Below are 23906 nucleotides of genomic sequence, written 5' to 3'. Positions count from 1 at the left end.
TTTGGGAAAACAATGGAAGTACATTTTGAAACATCGGTCACGTGAGTGGTAAATGGGAAGCGGCCTGGTATCATGTGAAGTATTTAATATCCCAACATTTGTAACGTGAAGAACAGGGAAATTAGTTTTTGGAGGTATTTTTTTTTCTGTGAAGAGTTGTTTTTAAGTAAAACCAAGAAAATTTGGCATACTTTGAATGGGACTCGTTAAATTTCTCGTTTATTCGTTTATTTCATTACTTTTTTTTTGGATTTTCGAAGAAATCTCCCATTTATGTGAGCTTATCACCGCAAACGATGGAACTCACACAATCCCAGTAAAAGCACTCGTACCGTGGTAGAACTCATTCGAATGGATTTACCGAAACGGTTGAGAGCTGGTGAATCCGTTTTATGAATCGAGTTTTGGAAACTTGTTGAGAAGGAATCATTGTCATCGAGCAACAAGCATACTAAAACCCGTAAGCTAGACACACAAACACATGTCAAGGTGAATGCGTATCGGTATTTATGCCTTTACTAATACCGAAGGACATTCGAATGAACAGAGTGACCATCCCCAATGTGTCTCTTTGTGACGTTCAACAGCGGGTTTTTCCCGATTTGTTAGTATTCGTTCGGAACCGTTCTTTTCTCCTACCTTCTCTGAGTACACGAGCCCGAAGTCGCTTGGTCGTCCTTTTCTCGGGGTTTCGGGCATCCGGGCCGTGGCGCAGGTGCACTCGAGCTCGAGCGAGACGCTCGACAGAGAGCATGGTCACAAAGTTTAGCACCTTGTAGGTGTGAGCGGGAACAAACATCTTCACATGTCTCCTGGCGCTTCGAGCGGTTGTACTAAAAACCTTACTACCAACCATTGTACTAAAAAAGTAAAGGCAACGCAACCCGGCGGGAATCGGAAAATGAATGGGATCTCGTCCTGTCCCGTCCCGAATGGGCCGAACTGAAATACACCCGAAAGCGGATCGAGCGGAGTGTGTGAGCGTCCTTGTCGTCAGCGTCGCGTGATCGGACGACCTAATGCCCGACTTCCGAAATGGCTACGGAAGCCAACCGTGGAACAAATGAGAATGTGCGAGCGAAACTCCCAGTGAAACCCAGTGTATGGGTGGAAGATGATAATGGTAAAGCGTGCGTCAGTGTTCGGGTTTGGCTTCGGGAATGCGCCCGAAATTCGCTCGAGGTTCGGTCGGTGCTTCGGCACGAAAAAACAGGGCAAACCCAGTGTGGCAGCATCACTCCGGGAGCTACCGTCCCAGTTGGTGTTCCGGTTTAGAGTCGTGCTGTTGTTTTTGTATAGATTTGTTACTTAATGCTTTAAATATATATGTGTGCAGTGAGGGTATACTCTTTTAATTTATCATTTTCACGGTCGAACGGCGTTCAGTGCAGAAACAAGTGAGCCTAACGTGTTGTAAAACGCTGAACAAACTAAAAGGGAAACTACAGAACCATTCGCAGAGCATTGTAGTGTAGTGTACCGGGAAGAGGGTGGAGACTCCGCTCGCCGCAGCGCAAAGAAAGCGTTGGGATGTGGTGTCCACCCAGAAAAGGGAAAAGAAAATTCAAAGCACTTGGCTGGGGCTCGCATGAAAAGAGAGCTAACATTCATATCAAAGTTTTATTGAAATGGTGCGTTAGGAGTTTTCCAGCACATTCAGCACAGTGGATCGTGTACCTGACGGGATGAATCGGGCTAGTTTGCTGGGCCAACTCCGAAAAGCAGGGTTCTCTCCGTGCAGACAGCTTGAGCTCGTTGAAACCGATCCGCAAAAGGTAGAAAATGAGCTGCCTAGTGAATGAATGTGCCCAAAAGTGAAGAGAGAAAAGGAGAGAGCAAGTGCATGTGAGAAGAAAAAAAACGTGTAAAAAGAAAGAACCATGAATGGGCAACCTGCTTCCAAACCGTTCGGAACTGATGTGAGGTGCTGAACAACGGAATGCCCAAAACGGATGACAGAACGAGAGTGGGATGCTTGAGTGAGAAGTGGTTTTCCCGGGGGTGTTCTGGAAGAAAGGAACGCAAAAAAAAAAACGCGTGAGAACGTGTGTCCCTAACGCGACGGATACAATTTGTGTTATACAGGTGATGAAAATGTGTGTGTATTTTTTTGTGTTGCGCTGAAATGAGCAGAGAGTGATGGAATGGTGGACAAGTACTTCAATGCCATGCAGGTTAACTGAGGTGCAACGGTCAGGCGTTTATTGATGAGTATTAATTTAAGCATGAACGTGAACCATAAATGGAAAAATGGCATAAATCGGAGGGAAACAATGAAAGAACGCTGCGTTAGAGTATAAGCTTGCGAATATATTTCAACATACACACGGTTCATGGCAACAAAAGAGTTCGTATGGAAGCAACCAGTGTGCCTGCTAAAAATGTGTTCTGATGGAGGCGCCTGGTAGGTCTGCGTAGCTAAATGGCTGCGTACTTAATGAAGCTATACTGTTACGAAATAAGCTTTCGTTTCGCTGCAAAGAAGGTGGGAACGTTTATGAAAGTTTTCTATTTTTTGTAAGAAAGAGCTCCCGACAACAGAGAATGAGCAATGTTTGTGTCGTACAGTTTTAATATTAGCTAAAAATATAGAGACTATTATATTGAAACAGAAAAAATCAAGGAAACTACGGAGTGTTAGCATGTGTTATTGTAATATGAGAGATATTTGAACCATAATGCAGCTATGTAAAGTTTTGATTACCGTGTGTGTTTAATAATCTGCTTAATTTTCCCCCTTTTCCCAATAGTACGGTGTTTGTGGAATTGCTTACGGTCGATCCACCTCCTCACACCTACGCGCTATGGTGAAAATACTAGTGCGATTGATTTAATTACAGCAAATAAACCCGAAAAGTAAAGAATAAAGAAAAAAAGCGTGTGAGTGTGCGATAGAGCGAGAGGCAGAAAGAAATTAAAAAAAGAAAGAGAAAGTGAGAGAAGTAGTGAAAATGTGAGAAAAATGTGCTGCAAGTGTGAGCGAAAATATAGGCAAAAAAGCGACAAATTGAGAGCAGTGAGTGTAGTGTAATAAAATTAGTAGCCCTTACCAACAAGTGTGCTCCCGGGGTTGCGAAACTGGCAGCCCGAAAAATAAAAAAAGAAGCTCCATAAAAAAGATATACACTACATACGCTAGAAGGCGCAGAAAAACGGCGAAAAGATTTAAATTGTATAGCAAAATAAAATAACACCCAAACAGTGCGTTCGGAACACGTCCGTTCATGACCGTTCGAACACGACCGAACGGACCTGCCCGAACGCGACAATGGAGGACGAATGGAAATTACGAAACCTAGAGCACCCGCAGACCGGACCGCGTGAATGAGCCAAGTGAGTCCGCGGAAAAATGCCCCAACCCATGTGAGCAATGTGGCTCACCCAGGTCGATGTGTTGCTTCACGAAAGTCTTACCACAGCCACGGTTGTGTGGCGAGGAATAGTAGCATATGTTTGAGGAATGTGTGTAACGTGCTAGTTATGGGTGAAAGCAAACCAGGCGAAAAAAGGTGCCCAATGCCCTACGGTAGGCTTTTGCAGCGAGTTTCGCGCTGAATCGTGTGACGGTGAGCAATGCGTGTGAGCAGCTTACTGCATGACTGGTTTATTACACTAAACGTGAGCTGGTGCTGCACTCAAGCTCCAGCGAGTGAAAGTTCATTGGATGCTTGATCTACCGTGTATGGGTGTATGTGTGTGTATGTGCGTGTGTGAATGTGCCTGTATCGTTGCCAGACGCGTCCGGACGCCGTAAACCTGTGTACCGAAGAAGTAGAGCAAGGCAGTGAATAGCTCACGGTCAACGAGTAGTGAGAAAATGTGAGTAAAAAGAGCCTGCACGGTTTGCTGATGCTGTTTTACTGTTAAACGAGTGAGCTGTTTAAATGTGTGCATAGTGAGCTGTGAGGATACGGCAGGATAGTGCGGTACGCAAGTGAGCTTGTAATAGGATCTCCTTTCTCTGCCCGTCCAGCATGGACTGAGTGGTGTTAGGCACCGAACGTACGACCGAATGCTACATGTAATGAAAAAAGGTAATGATAAGACTGAGTGTAACGAACAGTAAATGAAGATCAATGTGCTCTAAGTTTAGGTTAATCAACTTTTGTTACTGTAAAAAAATTCATTTTCATAATCATCGGTTATCGTGTATCGTAAGCATCGGCTTGTAAAAATTGTGAAAAAATGTTTAAATGCACAATTGTTTCTCTTCAACCTAAGTTTTAGTTTACTAACTCATGGAACTTGTTTATTAATATTATAACCACGTATTGCAAAAACATTCGACAACAACTATTAACCGTTCATATTGCACACTTTATGTGGCATACATGGGAAATCACTTTGGTGGTGGTTCCAATTTTGTGGCGATAGATTTTTTTTTCCTTTCTTTGGCTGAATGCCCTTGTCAATGTGTCTCCTGTGAGATGTAGAACAAAAGAAACCCGTTTGAAATCACGGCCACCCACACATAAACGAGCCATGTACGATTCTCTGCTCTACTAACACCATTACCTAGAGAAGCTAGAATATATTCGTGGGTGAATTGAGAGATTTGGCTATCCTCAGTTAGCATGAATGTTGATGCGTGTATATCGCTAAAACATGTTACACAACTTAATGATATTGGATAATCCCTTTTCTTCAATAGTATACCTAATTAGATGGATTTAGTTTTTGAATTAAAAACTTCATAAAATTCCTTTCATTTATCTAAAGGATATGTTCAAAATGAAATTTTATAGTACATTTTATTGGATAATAAATGAGTACCAATGATGGGATTAAAGAAGAACATTATTACTATTAAACTTATGTTGAAAATTGTATTTTGCATTAAATGCAGAGCAAGGGAATTGCGCTATACCACATTTGTTTAATTTTTTAGCATCATTTATCTCGCGTAATAATTGTGTTTTATTGTTTGAATGTTCTTCTAATTTTTTCATTTGACGTTTGGATCTGTTTACTTGCAATAATTAAAAAGCGACATTTTTATTGCCATTTAGCCTTTACTGAACGAGACTGTTTCGTTCACCTTTCGTCGTAATTTAATGGCACGGCACTAATATTCTCATTATATACCAATCACAATGGCTACAAATATCAAGGTCTATGCTACATGCGTGTGGCGATACCAGTCCAATGATAAAACGATCATTAACCGTTAACCGATGAACACTCGCCAGATGAACGCACCGCAGTCGTGAAAAGGACACGGGTGAACATATCCTTGGCGGTGTGTGTGTGTGCGCGCGTAATTTTTCTCCTTTTTTCCCTGCTGAGTACGACTTTCAACACACCCACACATGCTTGTTAAGAGGAACTCGTATTGTACTACCTCAACACCAACATAATTCTGTGGGGACCTGTACAGATTGTGCTGCTGTGTGAGTTCTTTTTCCCGATCACACCGATCCTGCTCGGTAGGTTTAGGGTGCTGGAAAAATCGTTTACCGAACGATTGGAGCTGTATTGGTGACTGAATGACTTTATGCTTCCCGTGCACTTCTCGCCCAGCACCAGACGGAACCGTTGGGTTTCCCCGGTTATCCGGTGTGAACAATGAAACAAGTGAAAATTTGTCCTTCAAAAGTGCGTTCTTTAAATCGACCATCCCACACCTGTGTGATGTGTTTACCTTGTCATCAGTTTTTTTCTTCTAGTATATGCGCCATGAATTCCATTTTTATAAGCTCATTTGGGTTTTTTCTTCTTTTTTGTTCAAGCGGCAGTTAGAGTTCATAGTAAATGTCAGAGAACTTCGTTTCTCGAGATGCTTATACTAGAAATACGGAGCTATTTTCCCTGAAGGTTTGCATGACTGCAAAATTCATCGTACGTAGGAGGAAAATGAGCATCGCAGTACTTTTTACGAGGCAAATGCCCTAAATTTGTGAGTATGTGTTTTTCGAAAGGTATGATACGGTTGGACCTTTTTCAATGAGTGAAAAAAGCAAGCAATTGTTTATTTTTCAGCAATTCTTGTCCAAATTTAAAGATATGAATCTTTTCGAAAAGTTTTTCGTTCGAATATTATTTGCTATTTTGTGAACGATTTTCCCATTGAATGTCCCATGGTGGCGCAATATAGTTAGTGACGTTTTTCCTCGAATTTTATTTATCTGTATAAAAACATTAAGCCATTTATACCACTTCGATACTCGGTGTTAATATATTCTTCTCTTTTCATTAGTACGTGTTAAGCCCGAACTGTATGCTTTGCTCTAGTAACAATTACTTTAATGAAGGTTTGTTTGATTAAAAAAAGTTTTTTTTCGAAACCCATACAGCAGGTTGCACTGTTGAATAATTTGTGATTTTTAGATTGTTTGATGTATCATTATGATTATGTTTATCATGAATAATTAATTTATTCTTTTAGTATTCTTAAAACTGTAGAGCTTCAAATATTCGTGGTAAATTTTTGTTTGTTTGCTAAACTACATTTTTTTCCGTGTCATTGAAACACATTTGTTGTAAAAAAAAAGGTAACCTAATTATTTATACTAACGACAGAAAACTAAACTAAACTAAATACTAAACAAAATGAGCTATTTTATTGAATTTGTTTTATCAATTCAATAATGCAAAACACATTTTAAATTAGAATAATTTTCTTTCTTTCAAACTGGTTTGCATGTTTCTGGTTCGTTTCCGTATGGAAAATAGGATTGGCACTGGTTAATTAATTACCAAAGCAATACAATTTATTTCCCCATAATGACCGCTCACTCAATCAGGGCACCAAACCCAATCGGTCAATTGGTAAGCTTCGAATCAGGTCAGCTTCTGTGGTTTTCCGGTGATTTTAGTTGGAAAAACCCGTATTTCTATCGCCCCGTTGGGAGGCATTTCCCGTTCTAGTTGGTATGATAAAATTGCCTTAAGTGAACAAAAAAATAAAAATAAAAAAAAGCAGCACACCCACCCATACATAACTCTTAACCGGGAGAGCCATCGAGCCCGACCCCGAATGCATATTGTTGCTCGTCATTTTGCATCCCAAACACGTCCAGTCATTCGTGTATAATTTTGTCAGCTAGAAGAGTACGGGTTTGGGTTGGCATCCGTCCGGTACGTGCTCTTTTTTTCCTGTACCGTCAACATAGTTCGCAACGTACATTACAGCGGTATCGGCATGTGGTGGAATGGTAACAGGCACAGGGGTTTTAAGAGCCACTGTTGCATGTTTCCGCATTTCTACCAGCGAACGCTACCGTGTCACGTGTTGGTTCCGTTTTGCGCTTTGTGAGTTTACTCACGGACCTGTTTGTCTGCTTAGCTGTTTGCTTTGCATGAGTATGCAAATTCTCGATCCAGACCCGTGAAAGGATGTGTTGACGAGTGATGGGGCAGCACGGGGCAGAGCTTAGATCAGATCATCTTCAGACTTTGTGCAGCAAGCCTTTCAGCGGCATTTTCTTGTTGCTCGGTGCTGACAAATTTCACGAAATCATGCCGTGAGATTGGAGTTTCCCAGAAGCAACAATGCGATGTGCATAAGTTTGTTGTTGAAGTACGTTGGTTTTTGTGTTTGTATGTTTTATACTATATTTTAATTTTTGCTCTTGTTTGTGTGTGCTAAACTTATTTTTAACATTATTTTAAATTTTATATATTTTAATGGAATAGTTATGCAATACAAACAGTATATTTCTTTGACTTATTTTTAAGTTTTTAATTTTTTGTTGAACTGTATAGAACGACAATTTACTTTGTTGGTGTAGCTGAAAGCGCCGCTGGTCTCTTACACGACATCAACGGTACTAAATCCCATCTCGTGCGTTTAACCATTGCAAAGGGGTTTCCTGGTTATGACATGTTTGACCCCTCCTAGCAGGTTGTTTAGTCATGAATAAGAAGAAACACGGTTCAGAAGTTTAAAAACTAAAATCAAATTTGTAAAAACGAAAATTACTAAAAAAATAAATGTTTTATACATGAACCTAAAAAAATGTAGCGACTATCAAAATAGTTTGAATTTTAATTAAATCCTTTCATAATTTTATTCCCATTAAAATTGGCTTAATTTTAAGAAATATGAATATTTCATACACAATTTCTGTCCCACTACGCTGATGAGATGCTAGAAATTTCAAATAAATCATACCTCCAGAGCTTTGATTTGCATTCTCAATCGATTGATTGCATGCAACATTTGTTCATAAATAATTGATCAAAGCACGATGCTTCAGCGTGTTGGTTTGGTTGCCTTTGGGTCCTTCCTGGCGCGCCTGAGCGTATGTACACTAGGCAAAAACATTTTCCGATTTATTGACGTTGCACTAGAAAAAGAACTCTTCATCAAAAGTGTCATGTCCCGCAAGCTGACACCGCTTTGGGCTAATGTTTTGCTGATGGTTGCTGCAGTTGCAATAACAATCGTTGGCTGATTTTTTTTAACTATCCAGCTCGTTACCACACTGCACTGTTGGCGGATGGAACAATGCTGGAGGCATTGGAAATGCGGTGCATAATTAATCATACACCACTGAACGTAACCCAATGCTTGGGTTTTTGGTTTTGCCTGCAACCCCTGGTCGTGCTGTGGTTGTGGGTGAGTTGTTAGGTGGGAATTAAAAATTGATTCAATCAATTACGAATGTACCGTGCTGGTTTGGGGGAATAGATTCGCTTGCATCTCAAAATACCCTCAAAAGCGTGTTTTTCCAACTGGTGCATTCCGGGAAGGAAAGAGCATATTTTCCATAAACAAATTTATTTTCCAAAATTCCAGCTAGTGCGGCTGATAATACATTTTCGGTGCTGTGGTTTCAGATAATGTAGAAGCACTTTGGTTTGAAGTTCATTAATGCATGATGCAGAGAAAAGTGCATCGATAGCCTAACCGTCTCTTTGGTTTCCGGTGCAAATCTGGGCATTTGTGGTCGTTGGGGTTTAGTGAATTTTTCATAGCCATATTCATCGGCTGGTCCGGTGAAGGTGTTAAGTTTCTGTTTGACTATGAATAAATGATCGTTCACGAAAGGATGCCGAGTGCAATGATATCACTGTACTGAGAGCTTATGTGAAAGGGAAATTATATTTTCTCGTAATTGCTGAGTACTTGGTAGTTACTAATGAAAATATCAATAAACCCGTTGTAGTAAAATAGAAGTATTTCATAAAGATAAGATCTTCTTATTTGATATGGTAAATTAATGGTATAGTCGGAAATATTTTAATCAGCATAAATTCATTTCATAAAGTATTTTATTCAATTCTGAACTTTGAAGTCTGTGATTGTTGAATGTTATGATTTATTTTAATTAAAAAAAAAGTTAAATGAGTCAAATATGTACATTTTAAGATAAATAGCGACATGAATTAAGTTTTCATTTATCATTCTAATCGTTTTACTTCAGTACCTTTTCATTTGTCTTGTTTGTATAAAAACGTCTCTCATTTAAGCGTGAATCGATATTTTACCATTTTAAGATGTTGCTATTTTCGGCCACAGTTTTCGTTTTGGTCCATACTTTTGCAAATTTTCCCTCGAGACCAACCGCCAACGCAGAATGTCATGAGTTGACAAATGAGCTCTTTGTGAACCAAGCGTATTCTGGATGTCGTAAGGCCTACCAGAACGTGTGACAGTTCAAGCCAGAGTTCAGCAAACGCCATTGCGTTCCGGTTACGCACATGTCGTAATGTTCGCATGTTGTTTGCATGACTGTTTTGTCGTTGTTACACATTTTTCCGGGATTCGCTGTCCCGGGAAAGGTGGCAGGAAATTTCAGTCTCATTTGCACTGTGTTGTGTACGATGGTTTTAATGAGGAAGTTCGTGTCGGATGTTCATATCTGTATCGTATCTGTCAACGATGTAGTCTTTTCTTTTACAAACGTTTGAGGTAACGAATTTTAACCATTACTTTATGTTCCTGCTTATCGATATCATGTTTTATTCATGTTATACCACGAATGAGAGAAATTATAAATTTACATATCGATTATCGTATCGTGCCTGAAGTATGTTTAAGCTGAAAAGTTTATGCAACATTTATAAAAAATTGTTTAGTTGTCGCAAGATGTATTTTTGTTTTTCTATAATAAGAACCTAAAAAACGTTATCAATACGGCCAGGCCGTTCTATCTGAATAAAAAAAACATAAAAAAAGTTTACATTCTAAAAAGTATTAAATCCACAAACAAAATTACAGAAATTTTCTTAGGCAAAAGTAAGGAAAAGCATTTAATCAACTATGTATATTCCTTTGTTGTACCAATTAAATTAGTATATAGAACGACATAATGAAGAAAATAGTTAGCAATATTATGATTTTGTTTGCTTTTTTTTATTCGCGCTAGGACACGGTGGTCCGATTTGTTTCTGATATTTTTTTATTTTATATTACCGGAAGGTTGATTTTATTTTATATTAATTATATTGGATTTATCGTTTTTAAGTTTTATTCTTTAATTTTACACTTTGTGATTTTTCTATTTATATATAAGGATAAATATGTATTTTGCTATTATTTAATATATTTTCAAAAAAAAAACCACATAATTTAAAGCCTTTTATGTAAAAAAGTACGTATTTAAAATCATTAAAATAATAATTTTTCTAAGGTAAGGCTTTCTTCATGGACGTAGAGAACACTTAACATGGGGACATGGGAACTTAAGTTAATGAACTGGAATTGAAAAAAAAGAAAATTTCGTAACAATAACCTCGTGTGGTCTGTTCTTTTATAGATAACACCATAGGATGTTGGAATTATTTACATTTTTAACCTTTCCTACCCCAATACTATATCACTGGACGAGATGTTTCCTTGAACTTCGAAGCTAATAGTACCAAGCATGGGTTGGAAAGGTCCCAAACAACGCATAATGGTACAATTGAATAATGGCAAGCTGTAGTTGAAGTATTCCAACAGAGTCGAACGTAAACTTTGGACACGTTTGTCTTTGCGGTAGCTAGACCTTTCTTTAGGTTGTTCAAATCAACTACTTCTGTTCGGCAGGGATCCCCGTTGCCAACCGTGGTTTGAATGGGAAAGTTTCAAGCGCACAATATGAAAAGCAGTCCTAAGTGAACTATTCTCTCATGTGTGCCATTCATATCATCGTCATCATCATCATCATTCCATTAAGACCGGGGTACAGTAGTTACACGTTGATGAGTGTAGAAAATGTGTCGAAGTACGAAGCATATATCTGTGGGTAGTAGCTCGATGTGACGAGACCCATCCACAACGGTAGTTCCAGTCCCAATCGTAATGGTGATAAAGTTTCTGGCCCGACTTGAAGCGTATATCATTTTAGACGAATTTTAAATGAATATTCGCACACTACGGCTGCACAAGTTTCGTGTTATGAACAGGAAAAGCAGCATACTGAGACACCATATCCATCGTCGAACTGGTTTCGTTTCACAGACGAATGGAATAATTGATTATTATTTGCAGAACCGTTGCCTGCCAGCGTGTACGTACATGCAAGCGAGCAGAATTAATTGTTTCTACGGCTTGAAAGAATAATGCATCGGCTTCAAATGAGGCTTTGGAAACTTTGGGAGCGCACTAATTGTAGCCGGGAAAGTGTGGCTCTTTGTTTTCGAAAGTGTAATGAAAGCAAGATTCATTGTGGGTTCTGAGTTACTTTCCCGCTTGGCTAGCAAATGAGCTATCGGGGCTCGATCATAGTCGATGGACGGCGTTTTGGGTTGGGGGCTTTTGGGGAAAAGATTTAATGCATTCATTTGGGAAAAGTTTGCACGTTGTTCTATTTGAAATGTGGAAAGGATACCACATATCAAGTAGTACCATGAAATGAGGGTTACTCTAATGAATAGTGAGTTTGGAGATTAAAAATTCAATTTTATATGTTTGACCGTGCTGGGCGTATATTATAGCGAATCTGAATTACCTTTATGTATTTTAAAAAAATATGCATAAAACGGTGATTAATCCTGTTTAGGCATGAATGCGACCTGCAAGGTGGTTTTATGCGCCCCGCGACACTAGTTTTAAAATTTCAAGCCAAAGCCCCATTATATGAAATACTATTAGGAAATAAAAATACGTGTGTTAAATAAAAATGTAATGAAGTTATATTATAATTTTAATACATTTAAAAATGCTGTCTTTCTCTAATATAATAGAAACAAATTGTTTATGTTTATTTATTACGGTAAAAATTTTCAAAACATTTTTGCAAACAGATATTGTTTTAAAAATAAAGCAACATTAGGATAGACCTTGAGTCCAAGACCCTTCATGCCTCAGCACGTGTTCGCGAAACAAATGTTACCGAAATATTTTATAAAATAGGACCTCAATAAGTAATTTCAAAATACCATTATAACACAATTTTCAAATTGACACAAATCATAATGTTAAATATTTTTTGTCAAAAAATATACATTTTATTTCGCAAAATTTACAGTTTTATTAAACAAAACTGACCTTACAGAAAACAGGCTCGGATCGTCCTACAACACTCAAAAATAAAACAAAAAAAGTATTTTAAATCCCAACTTACCTTTAAATAATTCAGCAATGCGTCTATTACGAAACAGACCTGATAAAAATAGTTTTACTACATTATTATATCAATCTATCCTGCGATGCGGACCGCCAACACCTTTTGAATTTTGAAATGGGAAATTATTTGGCCCGAAGCTCCAAATGATTGAGGGTTTAGTTAGTGTAATTAAAATATGTTTCCTTTAAAATTTTTTTTAATAGATGAAGTATAGAACACCTTCTAATTTATTGAGAAAAGTTTTTTAGATGCAAGCAGAACATTTACACAATGCATTTTTAGCAGCATATAACTAGCATTGTTATTACGGCACATCATCGTCTCAAGAAGTTATTTTTTTTTTTGCAAAAGGATGTTAAAGACAGTTTTCAAAGGTATATTTTAAGTTAGAGAAGTATTTATATAATAATCTGAGTAACAATATAATTAAGTCAATGTTTAAAAAATCCTTGTTACGATTGAGATCGGATTTAATCCATCGAGCTCCGTTTAGTTGAGCAACGGAATAATCTGTAAGAAATGCATTTTTACATGTATTTATTTAAACATATTTTCTTAAATTTTTTAAGCTTTCAAATTTTAATCGGATAGATCACTCCTTTTATCTAATGATCGAAATTAAAAAAAAAACACTATTTCAGCAACACTTATTAAATTAAATTTTGCAAGTGGCTGAAATACTTACATGGGACAATTTGCTTAAATGCTACGGTATTTATTTTGTGTTGCCGTCTGTTACTAATATTTTTCTGCATCAACTAGTTAGTATATGCCATGGTTGAAAAACCTGGTATGTCCGTTTTGATGTTGGTTCAATTATCGCATTAGCATTAGACTAATTCCGTAACATTCGTACACTGCTGATGTGTGCAATTCCGCTTAATGCTGATTCACTCATAAATTTGCCATCGTTCTCATCTTCATCAACATTATCATCATCACCATCAAACTCACCGGGTTTTGCTTCACCCACGCCCAAAAGCTTCGCCATCATCAGCGCGTCTCGTTGAATCGGTCTCAAATGTACATCCTCTTCATCGTTCTATACTTTTGTTCGTGTTTTCTCTAGTGCGTTCGCAAGTTTTCTTGGGTGGGTCGTTTAAAAGTTTTTCCCTCTAAGTAAAGTCTACTTCGTTTCCTCTTGAGCTAGGTTTTCGGCTTTAGGCAAACTGGGTGATTTTTTTTCTTCCTAGTAGCGTTACGGTCCAATGTGAAATGAACTTGAAAGCGAAAAAGGTAAACATAAAGAAACGCTAAATTTTTGCTATCTTCAGACGTTGTGTTTGTGTGTGTATGTGGGTCTGAAGAAGGAAAGAGAGACACAGACACGTCTCCTAAGGGAGATTTCCCAGCTTCGTCTTTTGAAAGCCGTTTTTGCGTACATAATTCAGTCGCTCATTTTCTTTTGATTTGTTCTCATCACCATTTTTTCTTTGCTATTTTGTTAGGTTTGTACTTAGAACGCGTCAGTTTGTTTGCTGGATTGAAGATTGCTTAAGCTTTACTTTTTTTCTTACTTTTTACTCTTTTAGATATACCTTTTTTCTTCTCTCCTTTTTTCTTCTCTGGTTAAGTATGAGTTTTCCAAAAAAAAACGACGAAGGACACTAACACTGAAGAAAAAGACAAGGATGGCATAACATATTTCATCTCCAGCTTGTGCTTACAACTTTTTCCACTGTTTGAGTAGGATTTTTTTTCACTCAGAAATTTTGCTGTGATGATTTGCGTCCATAGCGAAAACTAATGAGAGGAAATGAGGGATTTTTATTCTATTTTCACTAACCGCCGACAGGCTCCGACATGGCGGCAAGTTCTTGGAACACTTTTATTTCAGTCCGAAGAGTACGAGCAAAAAACAACACCTTCCTAGCTTTTAGGTTCCAAACCAGCCACTACACCCGACTTCCACGCTCTGACGGTTCCTGGATAACATTTTAATTGAATAATGTTCCCTACTTAGTGTACGAGTTGGATGCACTTTTCAGCGTACTTAAGTGGCAAAGTGCCACCAGCTGAAAATCCGCCAAAATGAGTCGACGCGAAGAAGAGTCAACGAGGTGAAAATATTTTGTTGGACGAGAGAGCAAAGTCTTCGGATGGATTTTCAACCAGGCCAATCAAGTGTATTGGAGGCCATCAGGCGGAGAAAGAGATGGGTTGGGTTGGTACAAGAATTAGACCAGCTTTCTAGCCGCAAAACTAAGAAAAGTTCCTAGTGAAGAGCGCTAAAATTAAGCGTTTTTCAGTGTACCGTAGTTGGTGGGTAAAAACCAAACGACGAAGTGATACATTGTGTTGTCAGAAGAAATGGGGTTTGCTGTTTAGTTTACTTTTAGAACAATATGCCGGATTGTAAAGTCACGTAGAACATACCCTCATGATTGTTGGCCTCATTTCATTAATTTAACAAAGAAACGCCATTAAGTTTTCTTCACACCGGTAAGTTTTGCTTGGAACATCTTAATAATTGATAGTTCTCTTACGGTAATCTAAGAGTTACTTCATAAAACGGCTTTTGAAAATATTTAAGATTAACAGTAGATGACAAAAAGTTGCCCAGCCCAAAAAGATGTCCTTTGCACAAAAGGCTCAGTTGAACCTTAAATGATCATCTGCGTATCATCGAATTCTCCTTGCAATAACTCCAAACATTCGCGATGATTCTCCTCACCAGAGATGTGTCTAATCCTCAAGTATATCAACCAACACGAGGTTTGGGAATTTCGATTTCTCAAATCTTTCGTCTCATATTGAATACTACGCAATCCCGATGCTTAGTATTTTGTGATCGACTGTCGCTACCGTTGTCATTCGTTTTAAATTGTCATACTGCTATTCTGTATTCTTCCACATGTGGATCCTTGTTCGCATGTGTCACAAGAGAAAACAAATCAGCAATTTTAACGAAAAAGGTAGAAAACGAACACAGCAGCTTCACAGTTAAAAAATTATGACTTGGATTACTCGTGATCCTTCGTATGAATTAAATTTACACCTTCACTAATGCCATCAATTGTAACAAAATTAACAAGAGCTAAGGATTACGCCGTGTACAGTCCAGGTCCGCCTCATCGGTTTTAAAACCTTCTTCGGTCCATATAGACTCCTGAATCCTCTCCCATCGTTATGATTATGAGTTACGTCTGATAAAATTTTGATTTTCGCTTTCATGTCAATTGTTTTATCTTGATGTCCTGTTAGGCAACAGATTCAGCAAGCTTCCGGAAAATAATTAAAGCTCTTATTAGGTTCAGTTTATTTAAAGATCTTTAGTTGCCCGATGAGTTGCCTAATGTTTTAGCCTTGAAATTATTGAAGTAGTTCCACTGTTTGACATTTTCCTGGAACTCTCTTCTGTCGTAACTGTCGATCATACTTTAGCAATCTTGGGAAGATGGATGATCTACGATAAAAAATGCATTGTTAAAAAACTCATCTCTTTTTCGTTTCTTAATATAGTTTGCAAAATAAAGAAATGATATGTTTGTGATGAGAGATCTACAAAAAGATTGTAACCTCCGGATGGAACGCTATGATCACTTTACTCTTGATCTTCATATTTATTTTCTGCTGCCATTCTGCTGTTGGCTGTCGAGGGGCCAGAACTCTACGTCTTTTTTAGGCGTTCTAGCATTTCTCAAAACTAAATAAAATGTTTCAAATGCTAGATAAGCTATATACGATACACACAAAGAGCTTAACTTTATCCTTGCTCCGATACGGTGTTGAAGATTCGAACAAACCATAAGAACGCATGACTGACTCGATTTCGTAATGACTAATGGACTAAAATACTAACAGATGAACTGAGCGCAACAGGATAATTTTTCACGCAAACATTATAAATGAAGAATTTTTCTTATTTTACGTTACGTAACACAAAGTTTAATCACCAGTACTATCTATGTAACACATCGTAACGCAAACAATAACCCCAACGCTCAAGCGTTACGTAATAGATAAATGATCCTTTTTTTTGCTTCATTTAAAAAGTAAATTATGTTTCGAAGAATGAAAAAAATTTACAGTTGATTAGTCGAAAATATCCTAACATTTCAGCAAACGGAGATGTTAAACTATCATCGTAAGAACAAGGGGTTATCAAGAACTAAGATCAACCCCATGGATGTATACCAATTTTGAAATAGCTGTCTACACCATCTATCGTCAGTTGTCTTGTTTCGTCGGCAAACAGTTTTCATTGACAGGTGAACCGGAGATACATGTTCTACGAAATTTTTCACTCCTCTGTAAACGAGCGAACGGTTGGTGGAAGTTTGCTTGTGTCTATCGATTTCATCTCCACCGTCCGTTCGAGACGGCACAAACTGGGACGAGGGCATTAGAAGGGCGTTCGTAGTTCCCGGTCCGGTCGGCGGTCCATTTATGGCCAATAATGATTGCGATTGTTTTCGACAAAAAGTTGACTTTTTACCACCGACAAGCTAACCCGAAAGAGGTTTGGAACTTTTTGCCACTCTGTCTGTCTATTTATAGCAGCGGATCGATCGGTAACAGTTGGTATCGAGAAATCGGGTTCACGTGTCTGAGAACCCCGCGCTACCCCACATGTTGAGCCGTCTACCGCATCCGGAGTGTCAAAGTTTCGTTTTGTAGTATCCAACTTTTTTGTTTCTTCTCTCCTCCCTTTTGCACGATACATCGTTTAATCGGTGCTAAAACTGTTTCACCGAAGCCGGTGTTACTTTGTACCGAGATTCGGTTGCATCACAGTACCCAGCTGGAGTACGGGGTACACATCTCGACGCAGTTTTCATGCCTTGTTGAATGCATGCGACCACTTGAAGCTTGAAGCCCGATATTTGCAGTCAACCGAGGGAACATTATCATCATCCATTTTTGAACAGTTTTCCCTCCTGTAGTTCACCTATATATACACTCGTTACGGGAGTATACTATCGTCTGGTGGCTGTTTGACGTTGTCTTCATGCCCATCCACCTCCCCAATGCAGGTGTTCCCTGTACTTCGTTCATGCGCTGGTTTAGGAAAAAATTCTTCCCGTTCAAGTGGAAACGGTTGCACGGGGAAGCGTCAGACATCGTTTCGGCCCCAAAATGGGGCCATTTTCGAGCAAAGATCACACGTACTCCTCCAACAGTGTGGTGAAGTGGTTTTCCATGCCAGTGTGTGGAACGGTGGGGACGGTAACGGTGAGGTCATTCTAGACGCTCCATTGTATGGTGCAGCATAAAACTACTTACTGTGGAACTGCTGTCACTCGGCTGTTTGTCCTTGTCGGACTGTTCTGAGGGCGTTTTTTGTTGTTGGCTGTTGTTGTTGGTCTGCACGTAGTAAAAGCAATCGGTACAGTTAAAGTTGTAAAGTTTCCGAATTTTCCACTGCCCTTATGTTACATCTACCCGTTATGTCTTTTGAGCTGTATCATAACGAAGAAAAAAGAGAATCTTTTTTTTACAACAAAGCGAAACAAAAAAAAGCATTGTAAAGAGCTAGAACGAACCAATGTTGCAGTCTAATAGACGGGAGAAACAAGTCTGTTGGTAGGACATAGTGGAGGAACAAATGTCTTCCCAATGGCACACAATGGATGAGCCATTTTTCAACATCATGCCCTAGATTTTGCCCTCGAGACAATGGAAAGAATTCGTTTCTATCGTGCAGCAAGCCAGACAAATAGACAGATCTTGTCAGAGCTTCCTTGGTAGCACACTTTGTCCGGAATGTTGTACGCTAGACGAAGAGTTAGACAGGTTCGCGAAAAGGTGATGTTTAATGACGGCTTGCAGCATGCTCCGTACAGAAAGCATTGTGATGCTTTTAAACATTTCAAACGTTTTGTATTTATTTATTTTTTGTTTTATATTAAATTACGACATATCATTAGTGATAGAAATAGAAAGCAAATGAAATGTTTTATTTAAATTAAATTGAATTTTAAAAATAGTAAACATTATTGAAGTTGTGTTGTTAAGAACCAGCCCACAAAATGTACTGGCAAATTAATAATATTAACTGAACTGAATGGTGAATGAATAAAAAATAAAGTTCCCGGGGTTTTATGTCATACTTAATAATTCTAATTCTTTTTTGTATTTATTTTCTCATTTTTTTCAGAAAACGCCACAATGAATGAGCACAGTTCCGGTGATCGTAAATCAACTCAACCAACAGCTGGACACTTTTGAACAGTTATCGAAAAGGAAAAACTAAAATTTCCCCAATAAAACCAAAACACAACACAGATCGATCGTCACGATCGTCCTACACCGGATACGGTTGTATAGCGTGGTCGAACAAAGTAAACGCGAAGGCACGGCTCCGACGCATTCCGAGCCCGCGGAAGGGAAAAATGAAAACTGCCATCACGAATAGCATTGCCGTCGCCACCGTTGGAAGTGCGAATACACGGTTGCACCGGAAGCGATTATTTGCGAACGTCGTCGCCGTTGTTGTGATTAATCGAACCAAGTTGAAAAGTTGAAAGCGAACGTACCCGCCATCGTTCACACCGTCGTGGTGTTCTTTAGCACTAGCGTCGCCATCTCTGTTCGTTCGCACTGCGCCAGGCTACAAACATAGCACATACAGCATACAGCTGCCCCAAAAATTGCACCTGAAACAGTGGAAACTATCGGTAGCAAATTCGCATCCGGACACGAGCTCATCTCGGATACCCGGACCAAACCACTCGCCATTAGCGCCATTCGATGGTTCGATCGACATGCGCGCGTAGAGCAACGAAAAAGCGAATTAATCTACCGTTGATAGAGGTCGACCCAAAAGTGAAGCCACACCCATCGTTCATTCCGGAAGTTCGAGCACACTAAACGGGACAGAGTGTGGTGCATATTGAGCACAGTTCGCTTCAAGGCGCCGTTTTCTATTCTCACCTTATTAACGCTTTTCAATCGTACACCAGCGAACTTCAAACAAACATCTTCGTCAGTTTTCTCGGAGCAAAGGGGAAACATTCCTATCTGAAAGTGAGAAACAAAACTATTCGCATTCAATTTGCGATCTTCGTGCCAATCAGAAAAGAAAAAAAATCCACCACTCGCCCAAAAGCTGGCACTTCTGTCCACCATCCTCAGACCAGCGCAACAGCCCACCGGAAACGGGAAATAATAAGAGGTGAAGCGTAACGCACGGAAACTGCCGAATCAAGGAAAAGGGTGGAACTAGCACTAGCAATAGCCAACCGCCGATTTCCGCAAAACGTTCAAATTAGTCCCAGACTACTTCCCGGGCTCTTGGATTTGCGTATCCTGGAAAACGGAACGCGTGTGTACGAACGAACGAACGAACGATCATCGGCTGCTCCAGGTGGAAAGCCAATGTCGCTTGTTGTGAGCAGTCGTGTTTCGCTCTGCGAAGGAAGGAGACACTCCGCGTAGTAATAATACTGTTTGGAACATTAATAATAATAATAATACTTATATAAAACTAACACTAATAATAGCATTAAACGTATCGTAACATTAATAATACTTAAAACAATATTGATAGTAATAGCGATAAAAGTACGATCATTACACTAAACGAATCACAGCAAGTCGAATTAAAAGCAAAGAACCGCAGAGAAACTGTAAAAAAGCCAGTTTTTTTTTCGCATGTGAAACTAGAGTTCTTGCGGTAAACAGCCCATCAAGCTGTCCAATTTAAACGACACCCCTAAACAAAAAGCTCGAGACGTAGCAAAACAAAGAAGGAGGCGAACGAACACGCAACGATAGCGAAAACCAAACAAGCACCGTAGGACACGCGTAACGCTAGATGCATACATTGCGGCGCTAAGTAGCAACACGGAACGCCGAGAAGTCATCTTTTACGCTTTATCCACAACTCCGCTCGGAACGTATGTGTCGCATCGACGGATACCGTGGTGAATATTGCTCCGTACCGAATGGTGGTAAAATGTTCGATAGCGGCTGTACGGCGAAAGTGAACTACAGGACATTGTTGCCGAACCGCTTCCAGTAGAGGTTTCGAAACGGGCGCAGACAGTCAAATCATGTTGTGCCAATTCGAAACGGGTTCGTAGATAGTTTGGCACCTAGAATTGCTGGCAAGTGAATTTGAGCACAAACCCTGGAAAACGTTACAAGCAGCGCACGGGAAGCAAATGATTCACCGTACACGGAGAATCCGATTGTTGTACCGCACCGACTAAAAGCAGTACGACGCCTGTCGGGTAGCATTTATTGTGCTGAAAGGTTGCCGCTTCTGCTGGTTATATTGTGGAATCGAGTGAGGACGAACTCGCATCATCAAGCACGAAACTTCCCGCAACCACATAGAACGAAACATTTACACACAAAAAAACACACATCGCTTCGAATATATAACGTCACGGAATAGTAAAAAAAGACGACACTACGCAACCGCACTGTACACGGCCGGAAGGAATTAAGGACCAACAAAAAAAAAACAACAAGAAACATAAAACCTTGCCCCGCTAAACCGGGGATGCGAAGAGAGAATTGAATAGACAAGACTTCTACAACGTTCCCGGTTGTGGTAGGCACCGGTGGACAGTATCATTGAAACGCAAGTGCCAGTTACGTGCGAGCTCTACTGAACACCGTGCGAATCCTAGGCCCAAGCACCGGCGACAATTCGGGGACCAACGACAACGAAACATCCCTGAGCGAGTATTGCACACACCTTGGGATACCTTGGTGCGGAAGGACGTGAAACGGTTCGGGTCATTGTCGATACACGTACCCAGCGGACAGCGCAACGGTGGCTTGCTGGAAGTGACCTTGCTGCGTATCGCTCAACCCAATGAAGAAGATACTGATCATCGTGATCAAGATGATCAAAATGATATCGAAAATCATTATGCTGAATCGATATCATAACTTTCAGTGCTACAAACAGTTGAGGATATATAAGTGGATCATCGTGCTGATGCTGATAGCGAATTCTTCAATCTGTAAGTATTTATCGTATTATACAATTAATACTTTTCTCTCTAAAATAGTTCCTCAGTAAAGGTGCAGAGTCTTTTCTAGTGTTACTGGGGAGAACAAATCGGATTACAAGATCCGCCGTTGGTGAATTGATATCGCGAAGATTGATCAATTCTGAAACTCTTGCGCAAATTTCTTCGCGCCTTTCGTTCAACTCAGAACGAATGTTAGGCTTTTTCCTGGATTGACCAGGATTAGTTCCTATCGGTGGATCGTTATTTTCACTGTCGGCGTCACTGGAAACCTCGGGTCGAATCGAATCGGACGTTATTCTGGTTGTTCCTGAATTTTCAGGCCTTGTTTTTAACGGTAAACCGTGTTTCACTGATGTTCATTTCAATTGAAGGCGCTCGGAATTGTTCAGATGGAACAAGTAGCTTTTTCTTCTTAATAATTAGAACAAGTATCTAAATGTGGACCTTCGTTCAATTCGATTGCCAACCCAAAAGACTTGATGACATACTAAGGTTTTAGAAGGAGATACTTAAGGTTTTAGATGCAAATGCTCAGTATTAATAATTCCTTCTGCTTATATACCAAAAATATGTTCTGAGATTTAACAGTAAAAGCGGGTCGAAAGAATTAAAAAGAAGATAGAATCCTTACGTTGTCTGGATTAAGTGCATAGCGTTGATCATCGCAATCGTAATGCATCTTATCCATTTTATGCCACACGTAAAGGCTTGTATTGTTTACTCTTGTGTGCATCTGGACGCTCCGATTTTGTTTACTTATGACAACTCGTTTATGATTCAAGGTCACGTTCGCATCATCTAGCTTTATGATCTTACTGCCGTCTTTGTTTTTGTCTTACATCTGGGGATTCCCTTTAAATCTCAAATTCTTCGCTGTAATCGCAAATCAAATAAATACACCAAATACGAGAACTTTTGCGCTTGTAAGTGTATGCTTGTGATGCTTGTGAATGCTATCAGTTGTGGTATAGCTTCAGCGGGCCATAATCACAATATTACTATCAGTCGGACAAGATGTTTAATACAGCAATGCACTCGACTCAGTCACTGTGAACCAGTCCAACGATCAACATGTGGAAACAAGTGCTACTTTGCGTAGTGTTGCTAGTGGTTGTTGATAGCAGTATTTCCCTGCGGATAAAGCGTCAATTTTTCGCTCCACCAGAGGAATGCGTTATATCTCATGCCGAAATAGACGAGCTAGTGCAGCTAACCAAGCTGGTTGAAGGTCGTAGATCGTCTAGAAAGCGTCCTGCTAGTCGTAATCTCGCCCCAACTGACAATTCAGATGAATGTAGCCGTAAGCTTCGTGAGTTCAAAACTTCGATCGAAGATGTGATCACCCGCTACAGTACCATGCAGGGATCGTACATCTCTGCTCAGCAGTACGAGGTGCTGAAAGCCCAGCAAGAAACAGAACTGACCGATCTGATGCGGCGGGTGGACAATTTCGAACGTGAAGTTGAACAGCGGTTTCAGTCAGAAATTGAACGACTGCGCAACAGTTTGCAGAAGCTGAAGCGACGCCTGAACGATAATCTTCAGTTGCTGGAACAGGAAAGAGCGGCGGGTCGTCGGGCACAAGAGGCACTGTGTGTGGGATACCTCCAGGGTGAAAACATTGAGGAAGCCGTCAAGATATACCGAGCCCTAAATGGTACCTATGATATGGCGCGACTCACGAACGACACCTACCAAATGGATGGAAACGGTGTGGGTGCGTTAGTAGGGTTTTTCGAAGGGCTTCGTGAGGATGCGCAACAATTTGACACGATATCTGGCTACGAAGTATTGCACTCGCATCTGGAACGCAACAATCAACTCAATCGAGAACGAAGCAAGATCATGTTTCATTCTCTGGTGGGGCTGGAAAGTTTTTACACCGATCCTGTAGATATTAACCGTGTTCAGGCTTTGCGGGTGAAACTGATAGAAAAATTGCAGTCTTTTGTCGGTTGAATCGTGTTCAGTGTAAATGTTGCGATGGCACAAATTAATAAAGAGACATGTTTTGAATTCATGAGCGCACCTCTAATTTTCTCACATAAGTTTTCTATAATGTGATTGTCGCATTAAGCGCAACCGAAATAACTTGTTTCTAGTACGGCAAATGAAAAAAAATCGTTTAAAAAAATATACCCCACCAATGAGGTTTAATAGGTTTGTTTTTCTCAAAGTACAACTGAACCTGATACATTTGCTACCTAGTTAATTAAGTGTAAAATAAATTTTGCAAAAACCTTACTCGTAACATGAAAAACTTCAAACTGTTGCATGCGAAGCGACCACTGTGCACGCATCCCTTCGCAAAGCGCGCCATGCTCTCTTGCACAACATACACTCTCTCACGCATCGCGACACTTTTGTTCCACGCTCTACGCTCCCGAATGGTATTCGAGCAAAATTATGCGATTCGGAGCGACACAAAGCAGCAGGCGTAATATTCGAGCAGTGCTTTCGCTTCGTGCAAGATCGA

At 39.7% G+C, this 23906-nt stretch overlaps 2 protein-coding genes across 7 annotated transcripts in view; both read left to right on the top strand.

Moving 5' to 3' along the window:
* Window positions 1-1099: 1099 nt before the first annotated feature.
* The window catches only part of LOC125765575 (neuronal acetylcholine receptor subunit alpha-7-like), a 72552-nt gene continuing 49745 nt past the window's right edge, over window positions 1100-23906 (top strand). Inside the window, exons 1-3 of one of the 6 annotated variants that reach the window (XM_049430879.1) lie at window positions 1100-1123; window positions 2751-4034; window positions 18598-21418. In XM_049430879.1, the coding sequence (XP_049286836.1) occupies window positions 21268-21418 (151 nt within the window). In that variant the 5' untranslated portion in view covers window positions 1100-1123; window positions 2751-4034; window positions 18598-21267. Of the gene's footprint in view, window positions 1124-1180; window positions 2086-2750; window positions 4035-18597; window positions 21419-23906 lie in introns of those variants that run through there. The other 5 variants (XM_049430876.1, XM_049430875.1, XM_049430878.1 and 2 more) reach the window with 5 other exon arrangements.
* Window positions 22141-23446, top strand: LOC125765601 (uncharacterized). Its single transcript, XM_049430929.1, has one exon. The coding sequence runs from the start codon at window positions 22502-22504 to the stop codon at window positions 23387-23389; it is 888 nt and encodes a 295-aa protein (XP_049286886.1). The 5' UTR covers window positions 22141-22501; the 3' UTR covers window positions 23390-23446.

Source organism: Anopheles funestus, chromosome 2RL (genome assembly GCF_943734845.2).
Source record: "Anopheles funestus chromosome 2RL, idAnoFuneDA-416_04, whole genome shotgun sequence".
Lineage (NCBI taxonomy): Eukaryota > Metazoa > Arthropoda > Insecta > Diptera > Culicidae > Anopheles > Anopheles funestus.
Note: the sequence above shows the minus strand (reverse complement) of the source record. Positions and strands in the feature narration are given on the sequence as shown.